The following is a 15,825-nucleotide window of genomic DNA, read 5'->3' as shown; positions in this document are numbered from 1 at the left end:
CTGGGGTCGTGGGGCCCAGGGTCGCCGTGGCTTAGGGTCGCGTGGCCCGGGGTGGTGGATCAGAGCTGCACTCAGGCTGGCTGAGTGGTCACTCCCTGCTGCTGCCACGTCTGAAAAGTGACAGTGCCAACACCCACCTGTTCGAGGGAAGGGGGAGCCTGGCTCCTGGCGGCACTGCTCCAAGTGTCTGTGACCGTGTGTCTGTTCTGCTTGCTTGTATTTGCAGCAGGAGACGGTGGTTTCTGTTTTGGTCTCATGCAGGCACGTAGGCATCTGCTGTGGTGTGGAAAGAGCTGCCCAGGTGGAAGGTCCCTGACCATTCCCACCATGCTCTCTCCCAGGCCCCACCCCTGGAGAAAGGGGTGCTCAGGACCCCTCTCGAGGCGGGTCCTGCACTGTCCTCTTAGGTCTCTCCTGCTCCCTCATCTCTGGTCGCTTGGAGAGCAGTGGAAGTGCCTGGAAGCTTTGTGAGCTGCCCAGGTTCCCCTGACCTTGCACAGCCCAGGGATGCCAGGGGCCGGCTTTGAAGTTTGTGCCTTGGTAGTGGAAGACTTGTCAGTCTGCAGAGGGTAGCATGCCCATGTGGTTGCTGCCTTTTCTGTTCTCTGTGCTAGAGAATTCCAGACTCTTTCAAGGGCCCAGAAATGGTCTTGGTGCCTCAGAGAGGCTCCTGCATTCTCACCAGCAGTTTCTCTGGGGTGGTCTCAGAATGATGGGGTCTCATCCATCACATGGTCCCCTTGCTGTCCATCTTGCTGCTGGTGCCTGAGCTGGAGAGGGCAGGGTCCCAGTGGGGAGTGAGGAGCCGGCAGAAGCTAGGTGGCAGGGGTCTCGGGAGTCTGGGCTGCTCTGTGCTGTTGGTCAGGGAGGTTATAGGTCATGAGATTACACCTGCGGAGCAGGCCCTTTCCTCCCACTCAGAGCCATCCTGGTGGGACGTCCTCCAGGCAGGGGAGCAGAGGGCAGCAGGGTGCCAGCGTCTGGCTATGCCAGGGGCGACCCTCTCAGGGCGGTGCCTGAGTGCCGTGAGGAGCTGGGTGACTTGTGCCCTGTGCTCTTCTCTGGAGGTGGGCCTGTGGGCCCATGTTTCCTGGCTCAGGGATGCCCGCGGTGGTGGAGTTAGGAAGTCTGGGGTGGGGCCCATGTGCCCGTGGTCACCGTGTCTGCAGGGCAGTGAGGGCAGCAGTGTGTTGAGCCGGGCTGTGTCATGACCACAGGTTTGACTCCTGGGCGGGCATGGCCCTGGCCCGGGCCAGCCGCATTCAGGACAAACTGAACTCCAACGAGCTGAAGAGCGACGGGCCCATCTGGAAGCACGCCACACCTGTGCTGAACTGCTTCCGGCGGGCACTGGAGATCGACAGCTCCAACCTGTCCCTGTGGATCGAGTTCGGCACCATGTCCTATGCCCTGCACTCCTTCGCCTCACGCCAGTTGAAGCAGTGGAGGCCCGAGCTGCCCCCTGAGCTTGTGCAGCAGGTGAGGGGCAGGGGCGGCCGCTGTCCTGGGGTCCATGTCAGCTTGGTCCCTGGTCTCTGGACACCGGGTCCGGGGTGGGTGAGTCCAGGACCAGTCTCCTGTGAGCGCTGGTCAGCCACCAGTTTCAGGGCCGTGGAGAAGCTGTTGTCTCTTCCCTGCTCCCTCAGAGGAGCTTGTTGAGTCCTTGTAAAATTCTTGACACTGTGCTCGGAAGTTTGAAGCCCCTCCTGGTGGGGGAATGTTCCCCTAGTGTGGGTGCCGGGTGTCTGGCCTGAGGTCTGTGTGCTGCAGGGGCTCCCTCGGCTCCTTGAAAAGGGACGTGAAGGAGCCACATGGCGTGTCAGTGTGGCAGGTGTGGCAGTAGGACACCACGTGGTCTCATTCCAGATGGAGGAGCGGCGAGACAGCATGCTGGAGACCGCCAGGCACTGCTTCACATCAGCGGCGCACTGCGAGGGTGACGGGGATGAGGAGGAGTGGCTCATCCACTACATGCTGGGCAAGGTGGCTGAGAAGCAGCAGCAGCCGCCCACCGTGTACCTGCGGCACTACCGGCAAGCCGGCCACTACCTGCACGAGGAGGCGGCCCGCTACCCCAAGAAGATCCACTACCACAACCCCCCCGAGCTGGCCATGGAGGCCCTGGAGGTGACACCGCGCTGGCCCCGGGCGGGGACATGGGGAGGGGACGGGCCAGTCTCACTGTCTCCCTGGGGCTGGGGCACACGGTCCCAGTGACTTCCCTGCAACCCACTGGAAACTTCTTTGTATGTAGTTCAATTAAAACAGCCTTTCCTCTCTCTCTCTAAGGGGTGCTCACCATCCTTTCTGGGGGAGGGAGCATTAGCACGCGGCATCCCTGGCTCCGGGGCACTCGCGCCTGCAGCCTGGTCCCCGGGTGCATGGGAGAGCTCCCAGCCTGCAGCGGGTGCCCCGAGTACCTATCCTGGTGGGACTCAGCCGGGCAGCCGCCGGCCCTCTGGACCCCCAGTTCAGGGTCTTGCGCTGCTCCTCCTGAGCAGAGCGCGTGTGCGCTGCCTGGATTTGCACCTGTGGTTCCAGGTGTGTGGCTCAGTGCTCTCGTTGGTGCCCATGGTGGTACCTTGAGGGGGCCACTGAGGATGCAGCACAGGCATGGGTGCACCAGGCTTCCCAAGGCCCTGGGCTTGTCAGCGTCACCCTTTCTCAGGCTGCGTGTCCACCCCCACCGATCCCCTGCCCAGAAAGGTGCTTGAAATTTGGGGCAAAATCTGCTTGCGTATGCCTTTTTTGCATTTAGGGTTTTTTTCCGTTTATTAAATTAATAGATGTTAATGGTTAAGAAAAATGTAATAATCAAATAATTCAGAAGTGTTTAAACTGAAAAGTTAAAGTCCCCGCTGATCCTAGCTCCTCATCTGCAACAATCCACGTTGACATTTTGGCCCTGTCCTTGTTTTTCTAGGCATGTTTCCTGTTAACATGTAGACGCACAGTAACATTTTCTTACCATCTTTTAATTTGTTTTTCTCATTGGACTAGATGTAGTGGAAGGAGCTGGGGCTTCCCTCATGTTCTCCTGCCCCCTCGCCCGGCTGAGCACCCAGCCCCTTCTTCATGGGTGTGGCCTCTCCTCTACTCCCTCTGTGAAGGGTGCAGGCTGGGCGTGGCTTCGTGTGTGTATCCGGAAGCACTTTTTTTTTTTTGGCCTTGCTGTGGGGCTTGCGATCTCAGTTCCCCAACCAGGGATTGAACCCAGGCCACAGTGGTGAAAGCACTGAGTCCTAACCACTAGGCCACCAGGGGTGTCCCAGGGAGCACTCCTCTGAGCGCTTCCCAAGGTCACGTAACATTAGATCAACGACGGCCTGTGCCTGGAGCCTTGTGGTGATCTGTGAGCCTTGTGAGCAAACAAAAAAGTCACGTTTTAAAGAGTTCGCTTTTTTAAAGTGCTCCATGCTGAGTGGTGTCTAGCAGTGTTGGGCCACCTCCGGGGGTTCCTTGTGGAGTGTGGAAGGAAACTTCCTGTCTAGTGCTTCCCCGGCAGCATCCTGGTAGCTGTCCACACAGCCCAGGCCCCATGTCCTTCCCCATCGCATTTCTTTCATGCTTTGCACTTGGGTCAGGAGCCCCTCCTTGGAGGGACTTCCGCTTGGGGCATGTGAAGGCTGCCGCCCAGAGGAGTGGCTGGCGTGCCCTGAGGCCGCTGAGGGAGGGCAGTCAGCACACTCAGCCTGGACTCTCTCACTCTCAGGAGAACGACTGCTCTCTTTTTTCCTGCATGTATCTTCCTTGGACTTTTGGCCTCTGCTGCTGTCTGATAGAACCAGTGAGCAGGCAGGATGTTGGCCCTTCAGGGCCCAGGGCCTTCCGGATGAGGGGCTGAGGCCACCCTCCCAGCACACCACCCGGGCCCTCAGGGGGCAGGTGCTCAGCTGGACCATGTGTCTATCTTGCTTTAAAAATGGGATTCCGGGCTTCCCTGGTGGCGCAGTGGTTGAGAGTCCGCCTGCCTATGCAGGGGACACTGGTTCGTGCCCCAGTCCGGGAGGATCCCACATGCCACGGAGCGGCTGGGCCTGTGAGCCGTGGCCGCTGAGCCTGCGCGTCCGGAGCCTGTGCTCCGCAACGGGAGAGGCCACAACAGTGAGAGGCCCGCATACCACAGAAAAAAAAAAAAAAAAAATGGCATTCCTCTTTAAGAATTTAACCTTACCCTGGTGAAAATTCCCCTCTGTTGTTGAGCCTTCATTCAAAATACTTCACTTGCTGCTTGGATGACCTTTGCCAGTGGAACACTTGGCTTTCCCCTGAGTTTGGCCACCTGGGCACATATGAGTGCCCCGCATCTAAAAATGGACCGTCTGGGCCGGTTTCTCTGGGGCCCACGGGTTGGCTGGAGGTGGAGGGGCTCTGGGTGTGGGCTCCTCTGTCCGGGGTGCCCACTTGAGAGTGTGGCCTGGGCTGGACCACCAGGCACCTCACCTGGGTGGGTCCTGGCTGTTGTCTGTCTAGAACTGCCTCTGGGTGAGGAGAAGCTGGTTAATCGGGACCTGTGGCCACAGCAGCCTTCGTGTCGCCCACTGTGCTGTCCGTGGGAGCCAAGTGGCACCCACACCTGGGTGGGAAGGTCAGGCCTGGTCACTTGTGGTGTGTGACACTTCCTGGGGGCAGTAAAGTGCCCTGGGCTCTCCTGGCTGGGGGCCTGGGCCGCTGGCCTCACGCTTGTGAAGGGACGAGTGTGGTGAGGACAGAGGAAAGGAGGGAAGGCCCAGGCCTCACTGCTGCAGCACTGCCTGCCCGCCTCTGTCCGCAGGGCGGCTCTGGGGTGGGGACACAGACAGAAGTCCCGCGACTTGTGGCCTCGGGGAGCCCATGGTGCGGGGGAGATGTGTGTGCAGGAGCTGTCCACTCTCCGCGGTACCAGGAGGGGGTGTGGGTGCTGGGTGGGAGGCTGTGCTGGATTAACAGCTGGTGGGGTGACGGGGGGTGGGCAGCGAACCTCGGCAGCTGGGAGGGCTGCTCACACCCGCGTCCTTGTCCCAGGTGTACTTCCGGCTCCACGCATCCATCCTGAAGCTCCTGGGGAGGCCCGACTCGGGGGTCAGTGCAGAGGTACTGGTCAGCTTCATGAAGGAGGCTGCAGAAGGGCCCTTTGCCAGGGGCGAGGAGAAGAACGCGCCCAAAGCCTCAGAAAAGTGAGTAGCACGTGCTCCCGGCGGTTGGGTGGCGGCTGGGCAGTGGGCATTGGGGTGGGGAGGGATCTGCTGAGTCTCCCAGAGCCTACAGAGTCAGGTCTGGCCCGAGGCTCCCAGTGGCTGGGCCGAGACCCTTCTGTTAAACCTGAGACAGAGAGGCTGCTTGTGCGTGCCCATCACCTCCTCATCCTTGGACGGTCCCTGGAGGAGCTGACTCCCCCTCCCGGCACAGCTCTGCCCGTGTGGATGCTGCACGCGGCAACCTCCTACCCTGGCACCCTCTGCCAGGGCCTCTCCCTGGGGTGGGGCCCTCTGAGAGCTGCTGCCCCTTCTCCCAAGAGGCCGGGAGGGTGTGAGAGGCAGGGGCTCCTCTCGCAGCACCAGAGAGCTCGTGGCGCTGGAGCTCTGATGGGGTTCCCTTGGCAGGCCTGGGCCAGACCCCCGGGCCTCCCCTTGATTGTGGGTCACCCTGGCATCCGCGTCCTGGAGCTCTGGCTCAGCTTGCCTCATCCCTGGGCCCTTGCCTGGCTGGGCACCGTGCAGGCTCTGCCCAGTGCTAGAGAGACCTGCACCCGGGGCCTGTCAGCTATGGGACAGGTGGGCACATGTGCGGCGGGTCACCAGGTAGACACGGTGTGCCCAGAGACTGTAGTCATACAGGGCCCCCAAGGCACAGTGATATGGCCTTTTTGTGATTGTAACTTTTTTTAAACTTAAAACTTATACACATAATACACAAATACATACTAGTTATAGAAAACTCTGGTAATGTATAAGTGTATGGACTAAAACGTGACAAATCCTTTCTCACCCCCAGGGTTAGCGTCTGTTCACGGCTGAGTTTCCCAAATCAGGTTCTGTGCATTTGCACACACTTCCACGTGAACGTCCAGTTATAGGGGTTATTTTATTTTATAAAATCAAGCTCCTGGAGGTGTTGCAGAGTTTGCTTTTTCCCAGCAGCGAGTCTGGGACCCACTCTGTAGATGGTGCCCACTTGTCTGGGTGTGTGGTATTGCAGAGCACAGGTGCGTCCTGCTCTCTATAGCCATTTCCTTGCACGTTTCAGGTGTTTTTAACTTTTCTCAACATTGTTGTAGCATATACCCTTGTACACGTGTGAGTGCACAGTAAATCCAGATGTTTGGCCACACACTGATTGGGATGAATTGTGTCAGGCCGTGGGTGTCACACGAAGGGCGCTGACGCGGCCTGGAGGGGCGCTGGGCGGGTGCTTCTGAGGAGGGGTCTCCTGGGCGTGAGACGTGAGCTGCCGGCAAGCGCAGCTGTGAGGGGTGGGCAGCTCCCGGCTGGGCCCGTGGGGCCACCCCTTCAGCCCCTGGATGCCAGAAGGGGTGGGTGTCACCAGAGGCGCTGGGAACAGGGGCCCCTGCTCTGGGAAGGGCACCATCCAGGCTGGCACATGCCCCATTTCAGTGGGCCGCGGGGTTCTGACCTGCGCCCTGACCCTCTGGTCCACAGGGAGAAGGCCTGCCTGGTGGACGAGGACTCCCACTCTTCAGCTGGGACACTGCCGGGCCCCGGAGCCTCCCTCCCTTCCTCCTCTGGCCCAGGTCTGACATCCCCACCTTACACAGCCACTCCGATTGACCACGATTACGTCAAATGTAAAAAACCCCACCAGCAGGCGACGCCGGACGGTACAGTCCCTGTTCTCCCTCCTGCCAGCCCAGGGCGGCACGCCAATCACGGGGGCGGGTGCTTCGGGTGATGAGCCGCTTTGTTTTGGTGAGGGGGGTGCCGGGTCTGGGGTGACACGGGCAATGTTGCGGCTGTTCATTAACCTCATGGACTCACGGTGATCCTGTGCTCCCCGGACATGCTCAGGGTCACCACCTGCCCTCGCCCACCTGGGGGCCTTTGCGAGCCTGCATTTCCTACCTGTGAGCTGGGGACGTGAAAGGGCGGTTGGGAGGCCGCTGGCGTCTGCAGGCAGCCCCGAGTGGCCCCCACGTTATTACGGCACGTCCTTCTGATGATTGGGGAGGGCCGTGACTCTGAGTCTGTCACCCTGGGAATCCAGACGGGTTGGTGGTGGGGTCAGCTGGCTCCCCACGTGGGACGGGCAGGTGGTGGTCGGTCACCCACATCCTTACTAACACCGGAGGCTTGCATGCCGGCCTCGCAGCTCAGTTTCTTCATGTTCCCCTCACCTGCACGGCACCGGGCCAACTAGTGGGCCTTGGGGGCCACTAAGTGGAACCCTGGGGGCAGTGACAGTGCTGAAGGCCACGCAGGCCCTCTCTCCCACGTCGCTCAGCTCAGCAGGACCCAGTGCACAGCCCCTGGACAGCAGGGCTTGGGAGCAGGGCCAGGGCAGAGCTGGTGGAGGGGGGCAAGGTGGCAAACTAGACTCCTCGGGGTGTGGTTTGTGACCCAAGAGGAGAGGATGCTGGCGGTGTCCCCTCCAGGGTTCAGGGTGGCCTGTGGTGTGTGTGGAGGGGCTGTGGTCTGAGCGCGTGCAGGTCTGAGCGTGTGCTGTGTGTCTATCACCTCCCTGCCCACCCCAGAGCAGGGAGCATGGACCCGGGAGCTGGCTGGCCTGATCTTCCCACTGTGATACCGCAGACATTCCTGAAACAGGGACCTTCCAGGTCTCACTCACCTCAAGTTAAACCCTGTTCTCTCCTTTTACTCTTGAGAATACTGAGAAAACACTGGAAATAAGTCCTTGCTTGGGAATTCCATTCTGCCAGGTACGTCCTGGAGGAATTAGCACCAGGCCAGTCTCAGGAGGGAGGAATGCCTCTCAGGGTGTCCCACGCTGGCACACCTGTGTGTGTGTGGAGCCGTGGGGAGCAGAGCACTGGGGACAGGTGCCGGTGTAACATGTCCTGGGCACCTGGTTCTGCAAGCTTGTAGGGGGAGCCACACAAATACGCTCAGATGTTATTTCAGTGCTTGTGCGTTCTTGAATGGTTGTAAAAACTTTCTATGCAAAGTGATTCTTGTCGATGACATGGAGCCTCTGAGCTCCCGTGGCTCGCTGTGGCCAGCCCCAGCTGGTTGTGCCGGGAAGCCCTGCGCTGGCCAGGCCTATCTACAGTGCTGCTAGAACTCTCAGCCCTCACCTCAGAGAGAAAGCGGCGTCCACAGCACGAGAATGTTTGGGGCCCTGAGCTAGCTGTGGTCTTGGAACGTTGGAGTGGCCCTAGGGCAGCCTTGCTGGCTGCCGGGCAAGGCCCTGGCTAGGGCAGAAGCAGCAGGCTGCTGATGCCGGGGGACGTGCTGGAGCCTCCAGGGTCTGTCTGCACCAGCCACCTCAGCTCCTACCTCCCATGACCAGCCTGGGGTCTCCTGATACGGGAGATCGGGGGCCAGCGTGGAGCCCCTGCCTGGCGAGGAGGATGGCGCATGCCCCCAGCCCTGGTGCAGATGAGTGTGCAGAGGCTGGGGCCCTGCTCGAGGTCAGACGGGGTGGCCAGGGCAGAGCCACCTTGCCCCCTCCACCAGCTCTGCCCTCGGCAAGGATTTCACTTCTCTGAGCCACAGCTTCCGCACCCGTGGGACGGGGGTGACGTTCTCCTCGTGGGTGTTAAGCGAGGGTGCCTGCGGGTCACAGCCGCCTCCTAGACGCAGGCACCCCTGTCGTCGGAGCTGGCAGGGGCCCCGGGCGCCACTGCTCAGCCGGGGGAGCTCAGGTGTGGGGTCAGTCACCCTGACTTTGTGCCCTGACCCTCCAGCTGTGGCACGGCCTCAGAAGAGGGGCAGGTGGCGTCCTCTGAAGTCGGCCCCCGAGGGGCCCTGGTCCCCTGCACCACAGGGTCCATCAGGCTAACTTGCCACCCGCTGGACGGGCAGCCAAGTGCCAGGCCCTCCCTGGGGTGTGGTGAGGAGACCCAGCCTCAGGGCCGCACTGCCGCACTGCACTTGAGGACGCCTCTGCTTCACCACCAGGAGCCAGCCGGGCTCAGTTCTGACCTGGAGAGAGATTGAGGAGAGATTTAGGAAGATGGCTGCGGCCTATGTAGGGAGCTTGACAGTTATTCATTGTCTTAGTAATTACTTAGCATAGGAGGCCCCAGGGTGCTCTCTGAACCGGCCCCACCTGCACGCTTGAGGCCCCCACACCAGGGTGGGGAGCTTCCTGCAGCCCGTCTGCGGCCCTGGGGAGAAGTCCTTGGAACTGGCCCTCGGGCGGCTGGAGGCGCCCACGGCTGACCTGTGGGGCCCTGGTTGGGCTGAGAGGGATGGAGACAGAGACAGAGCAGGACCTCCGCTCCCGGCAGCCCTGCCTGCCTCACCTCTTCCTTCCATCCGTCTTGGGATTCGCCCGCAGCGCTGAAATCTTCCACGTTGGAGCATGTTGGGACCTTCAGGGGGGCTTTCAGAGATCACCGCTCACACAGGCTCGACCACAGTGTGATGAGGTTCCCAAACAAGCTCTGTGCTCCTCCCCACATGCGATGTGCAGTGTGCGCGTGTGTGCGTATATGTGCGTGTGTGTGCATGGGCACCCCACCACGAAGCCGTGTGTACTCGATCCGCGTGGGGCTCCAGGCTGGGTCCTGGGAGTGGTAGCAGGTACCCATCCTCACGGTCGCCCGGCGGGCTTGGCCATGTGTCCTGTTCCCCATGAGGGAGTGAGCTGAGGGCAGGAGGCTGTGGGGCTAGTTGGGGTGGAGCCAAGGGCACCTGGGGTCTCAGTGTCCTCCCCAACCCGCCCTGGGCCAGTGGGGAGGCCACACTGGGGAGGTCCCCACAGCCTGGAAGGCACTGGATCTGTGCGTCTCCCTGTTGGAAGTTCCCTGGTGGCAGGGCCCAGGGAGCGGGACCCTTATAGAACAGCCTGGGCCCTGGCTTGGACTGGCCAGGACCCTCACTGTCTGGCTGTTGTGCTCCACATCACTTTGGAATGTCGGAGCCAGAGCCGGAGGGGGCCTCAGGGTGGGGCTCTCCAGCCTGCCCAAGGCCCCGCCCGTCCTGCAGCCCTGTGCCAGGTACATGGCACAGCCCTGGGCTCTGCCCTGCTGCGGGTGCTTGGTACAGGAGCAGGTGTGAATCCGTGAACAGCGGAGGGTCCCATAGAGACCTGTCCTGGTCTCCTGGTGGGTGGGAAACCTTCCTGAGGGGGAAGCTTAGCCAAGATCTGAGGGGTGTGTTGGAGGTCACTGTCGGGGAGGGGAGGGCAAGCCGGGGTCAGGCAAACGGGAGCCACAGGGACTGGGGTGGGTGCAGGGTGCCTGTGTGGCCCCCTTTACAGCGTGAACCATGGCTGCCCTGAGCCCCAGGGGCAGGTGTGGGCCGTGGGGGTCTTTGGGGCAGCCCAGCGTGCCTGTGTCAAGCTCCCTCACGACCATCCATCCTCACCTGCCATGCCGTCACCGTCACCGTCTGTGTCATGTCCCATCTGTGCTCGTCCTCGCCCACTCGCCCACGCTGCCTCCACCAATATTGCCCGTGCTGCCCCTAACCCTGACCACTGTTCTCCAGGCTGTCCTCTGCTTGTGCTGTCACAGCTCGCTTCAGGGACCGAGCTGACCGCATGCTGACCCTCAGTCCGGCTCCCTGCTTCCTGGTGGCCGGGAGCACCTCTGTATTGCTGTCCTGTGGTTTGGAGAGTGTGTGTTTGATGTGCTTGGCTTCTGCCCCGGCCCATCATCCCGGTTCTGGCCAGATGCACATGCAGCAGTGGCCTCCCCGCACTGCCCGCCCGCCCGCCTGTCCTGCAGGCAGCTCAGTCTGTGTTTCCGTTGCTTTATTCTTTCTTGCTTAAAAGGGTAGCAAAGGCAACAGACTATAAGATACAAGGTGTTCTTTACAAGGACAAGGGTGTAAAAATGCTCACCGTGCGCTCTGCAGCCGTGGTGTCCTCGGCCTGGCCGAGGGGACAAGCCTACACTGGGCTTGTCCTGCACATAGACCTTCTCCTCATGGAGCCCAGGTGGTCCTGCGAGTCCCCACAAGGTGGGACTGGTGTCGGGCTAAGGAGGGAGGCTGGCAGAGGGCAGAGCCCATCACCTTCTCTGTCCTCTTCTCCCTCATTCTCACCTTTTAAAAACGTCTTTGGGCCGTAGCTGGTCATGGCATCTGTTAGCGTCTGCTGTGTGCTGGGCCTAGGAGAGGGCGCCGTGGGGAGAGCCGAGATGAGATCTCAGTTGGGTCTGTGTCCCTGGGGCAGTGCTTGGTGTCCTGAGGGAGTGCCATGAGCTGGCTCTGGGGTTTGGTGGATCGGGGAGACTTCCTGGAGGAGGTGGGCCTCCAGAGAGAGCTGCAGGGCCATTTTGGGTGAGGGGCCATGGGAGCAAAGACACGGAGGTTGGAGAGTCCTGTGGCATTTGGACACTGAGGTGACCGGGTGGGTGGAAGAGAGACCTTGAGGGAGCGAGCTTGGGAAGCAGCAGGGCCCGAAGGCCACAGGGGAGTGGCGTGGTTGTGGTGTCTCCCTCTCTCTCTCTCTGGCTCTGAGAAAGGCAGGTTCCCAGTCATCCTCTGTTGGAAGAGCCTTCCTGGGAACCCCTCCAGGTAGCTGTGGGGTGCTGCTCTCACCTGACATGCTCTGCCTCCCCTGGTATCAGGGTCGAGAGGCAGCTGCCCACCTGCCTGCCGTTAGGAAAACAGGGCTGCCCGAGGCCTCCCTGGTCAGTGCCTTGCCGGCTCGGGGAGCAGGGTGGTGCATGGTGAGGGCTCAGGGCAAGGGGCACACCGTGAGGCCAGGTCTTCTCCCCATTCTTTTTATTTATTTGTTTGTTTGTTTATTTATTTATCTGGCTGCATTGGGTCTTCATTGCTGTGCGCGGGCTTTCTCTAGTTGTGGCAAGCGGGGTCTACTGTTCGTTGCAGTGTGTGGGCTTCTCATTGCGGTGGCTTCTCGTTGCGGAGCACAGGTTCTAGGCGCACAGGCTTCAGTTGTTGTGGCTCGTGGGCTCTAGGCGCACAGGCTTCAGTAGTTGTGGCTCGTGGACTCTAGAGCGCAGGCTCAGTAGTTGTGGCACAGGAGCTTAGTTGCTCCGTGGCATGTGGGATCTTCCCGGAGCAGGGCTTGAACCCGTGTCCCTTGCATTGGCAGGCGGATTCTTAACCACTGCACCACCAGGGAAGTCCCCTCCCCATTCTTTAAAATTTTTTTTTTAATTTTCTTTTTAATTTAATTTTGGCCGTGTTGGGTCTTTGTTGCTACGTGTGGGCTTTCTCTAGTTGTGGCGAGCGGGGGCTACTCTTCGTTGCAGTGCGTGGGCTTCTCATTGCAGTGGCTTCTCTTGTTGCGGAGCACGGGCTCTAGGCTCGCAGGCCTCAATAGTTGTGGCACATGGGTTCCGTAGTTGCAGCACGCGGGCCCTAGGGCGCACGGGCTTCAGTAGTTGTGGCTCGCGGGCTTAGCTGCTCCGTGGCGTGTGGGAGCTTTCCGGAGCAGGGATTGAGCCCATGTCCCCTGCATTGGCAGGCGGATTCTTAACCACTGCGCCACCAGGGAAGTCCCTTCTCCCCACTCTGAGGATTGGGGGCCTGGCTCCACTGCTACGTCTCTGGGGGTGGGTGGGGTGGGTTTCTGGTGTCTCTTCTCTTGGAGGTCTGTCCAGTCTCCTTGGCCTGCAGGAGAGCACCCATCCCACACCCCAGCCCTACTCCCGGAGGACAAGTCCCTTCCTGGCGGTCATCAGGGCCCGACTGGGGCAGGTTTTGCCCGGTTGAAGGATTTCTCAAAATATTGATTCCACCCAAGTTTGCAGTTCTTAGAAACCAGTTGTTTTCTGGTCGGCAGAAAATTGGTGATGTTTTCAGGGCTCAGCAGCCAGAGTTGCTGCAGTTTTGATCACACCAGCATGCATCTTTTTCCTTGAGCTTTCATATAGCCGAGCTAATGGACTAGCTGGCTGTGGCCGTTTCTAGCCTTCCTGCCAGAGCAAATGGAGAAAACACAGCAGGGAACGTGGGTCTTGTAACCAAAGAGCTCTTTCAGGCTGGCCTGCAAATCCTGAGAATGTTCAAGGGATGTGAACTGAGTCAAACCCACATAAAGAAAGCCCCGGTGGGACAGGGGCTTGTGTCACCAGGCCAGACCCCTTTCCCTCTGCGCCCCCAGCTCTGTTCACTTGCCCTGGCTGTGGGTCCCCCGGAGGTGGTGGTGGGGGTGCCCGGGCTGAGAAAGCAGGTCGACAGATGCACGTCTCTCTTAGGTTCAGAGGAAGGGCTGCGGCGGCCCAGGGGAGTGGAAGTGAACCTCTTGGGTGATTAACAGTAAGAGTGACATATTTATAACCCTGCCTCTCGTATGTATTAGTGTGAGCAGGTTCTGTGTGGACAGGTTCTAAAAAAGCGCCCTGGAAGGAGTGTAGGGCTGCCTGTGTAGCCGGCCCTCCACCCCGGTGCCAGCTCTCTTTCCTGCCGGCCTCTAGGCAGCCCACTAAGGAAGTCGGGAGCTTGGGTGGTGGGTGGTCCCCAGGGTCCACCCACCTGTGTGCCTTTCCTGGGAAGGCCCTCCCGCCCAGCCCTGCGGGTCGCCGGCTCTTCAGCTGAGTCTGGCTCTGCCTTAGGACCAGGGGCCCGGAAAGCCCCAGTGCAGCCCCCCCACAGGCCCCCACGTGGGGCCTCACTTGCTTCTTAGTATTTAAAATCAGGATCATTTTCAGCAGTCTCGTGCCGACCCTCTCTGACACACAAGACCCGAGAGGATTGGAGATACTTAGCCCTGGGCCTCCTGAGTCCCCGTTGGTGTCTGTCTTTGCAGCGACACACTTATCCTCTGTTTCCCAGGCATGAGCATTCCCCACCCTCTTGCTTCACAGACCCTTGCCTCCCCCAAGCTGCAGGGGGTGCTGCGTGATGTGGTGGCCCCTGGGGATTTCCCGGCCCTTTACATGTTCCTGCTGAACTCTGACCTTCCTCAGGGCTCCGTGAGTGCCCGCGATCACCCTGGGAGGGACCACACGCGTCGTGCCGGCTGATGCTGCTCTCTGCCCTGTCAGGGTCAGCGTCCTACGTTTTCACCCACGTGTCTGAGGGGTCAGGGAAGCGTGGTCGCAGCCCCATCCCCGCTGGCTCCCTGGCTGACACGTGTCCTGCTCTGTGGTGGCTGCAGGTGCAGTTTTAAAGGAGGCTCAGCTGAGGCTCCTCTACCTGTCATTCCCCGGGGAGCGGGTACCGCCGTCCTGCCCACACCACCCTCCCTCACCCTCACCGGGCAGCGCTGCCAGGACATTAGCGCATTGGTAGGAAATATCCGAACGTTTGTTTAAGCTGATCCTTGGTTTTCATGATGATCACAACGGGTTCCACCAAATGAGCAGTTCCTTCAGGCCCAAAGCCCAACAACTTGTGAGCTCGTGGCCCATCAGCCTCATGCCGGCTCTCAGTCAGTCCTCCCGCTGTGCTGCCTCCTGGATGCCTGCCTGCTGCAGGCCGTGCTGCCCAGCCCTGCGGCGCCTGCGGCTGCTTGGGTGCTGGCAGGGGAGCGCCCATCGGCTGATTGCCAGGACCACTTAACCACGAGCCTGAGTCCTTTGTCAGGGCCGGAGGTGGGGCTGAGGGCCGGGTGGGTTGGTGGGCGTCACTCCAGTGTGCCAGGAACCAAGCAGGCCCCTGTGGGAATCCTGTGTATGTGTTGGGGGCAGTGGTGGTGGTGGTGGAGGGGTGGGCAGTGACAAACGTGTTAAAGACCATGACACGGAGTCCTCGAGCAGCCCAAGTGGCAGCTCTGGGATTGGAGTGCAGGTCTGGGGCTCCCGGAGCCCAGAGGGTCGGCTGCCAGCCCTGGAGAAGCGATGCCTTCACACTGCCCATCACCCCCATTTGGGGCTTATGGAGCTTGGGGTCTGCCTTGCAGTCAGGGGAGAGCCCCTCGCCGAGCAGGTCCCTGCCCCCCCGAAGTGAGATGCTGATGCCCTGCACTTACTGGGCAGTGGACATGCAGAGGCAGCTATGGAGCTGCCTGAAAGGTCACTGTCCCCAAAGCCTGGTCATCAGTCAGACGTGGGTAGAGAGGTGGAGCCCCAGAGCTGCCGTTGGAAGCACAGGCCTGATTCTTGGTGTCCTGTGTGCTGCCCGGCCCACCTGGGACAGTGCTGCCCAGTCAGTGTAAGGAGTGGTCAGCACCCTGTCGACAGGCCCTGTGTCCAGTGTGGCCTTTAGGACTAAACCCTTGTGTGTCACATCTGAGACATTAGAGATGAGATGGTCCGGGTTCTCTGAGGTCATACTGGTGATAGTTGAGCTGACATTTCGTGAACATTCACAGTGTATCAGGCACTTTAATCCTCATAACAGCCCCATGAAGTGGGCACATGTATTATGACAGTTCTACACGTCGGGAAACAAGTGTAAAGAAATTATGGCAACCGCCTAGGCTGTCCGACCCAGTAAGTGACAGAGCAGGACCTGGACTCAGGAGGCCAGGGTCTCCCAGAGTCCAGGCTCTCGACTTTGCCAGAACAGTTTCCCATTCTGTTGTGATTTTGCCTGCTAAGCAGCTCCTGCTGTCCTGCTGGTGGCCCCAGGGCACGGCCTACTGGGCGTCTAGGCTCTCCAGCAGCTGAGCAAGGGTTGAGGGCCAGACCCCAGAAGGCCCCATGGCACCAGCTCCCCTGAGATGATACGTGGCTGCAACTCAGAGGTGGGGAAAGGGCCTTACTTATTCAAGGTCACGTGACTAGTGAGCGTCACCTTCAAGTACGCAAAGTTCAAGACAAAAACTAAGTGCTATTTTTTAATG

General features: G+C 60.2%; 1 protein-coding gene across 1 annotated transcript in view; it reads left to right on the top strand.

Annotated features, from left to right (window-relative positions):
• Window positions 1–15,825, top strand: part of CABIN1 (calcineurin binding protein 1) — a 97,927-nt gene that overhangs the window by 33,779 nt on the left and 48,323 nt on the right. Inside the window, exons 23-26 of the mRNA XM_082667788.1 lie at window positions 1,218–1,479; window positions 1,867–2,127; window positions 5,005–5,156; window positions 6,639–6,817. Coding sequence (XP_082523914.1) covers window positions 1,218–1,479; window positions 1,867–2,127; window positions 5,005–5,156; window positions 6,639–6,817 — 854 coding nt within the window. The remainder of the gene's footprint in view (window positions 1–1,217; window positions 1,480–1,866; window positions 2,128–5,004; window positions 5,157–6,638; window positions 6,818–15,825) is intronic.

Source organism: Grampus griseus (genome assembly GCF_964374135.1).
Source record: "Grampus griseus genome assembly, chromosome: 12".
Taxonomy (NCBI): Eukaryota; Metazoa; Chordata; class Mammalia; order Artiodactyla; family Delphinidae; genus Grampus; species Grampus griseus.
Note: the sequence above shows the minus strand (reverse complement) of the source record. Positions and strands in the feature narration are given on the sequence as shown.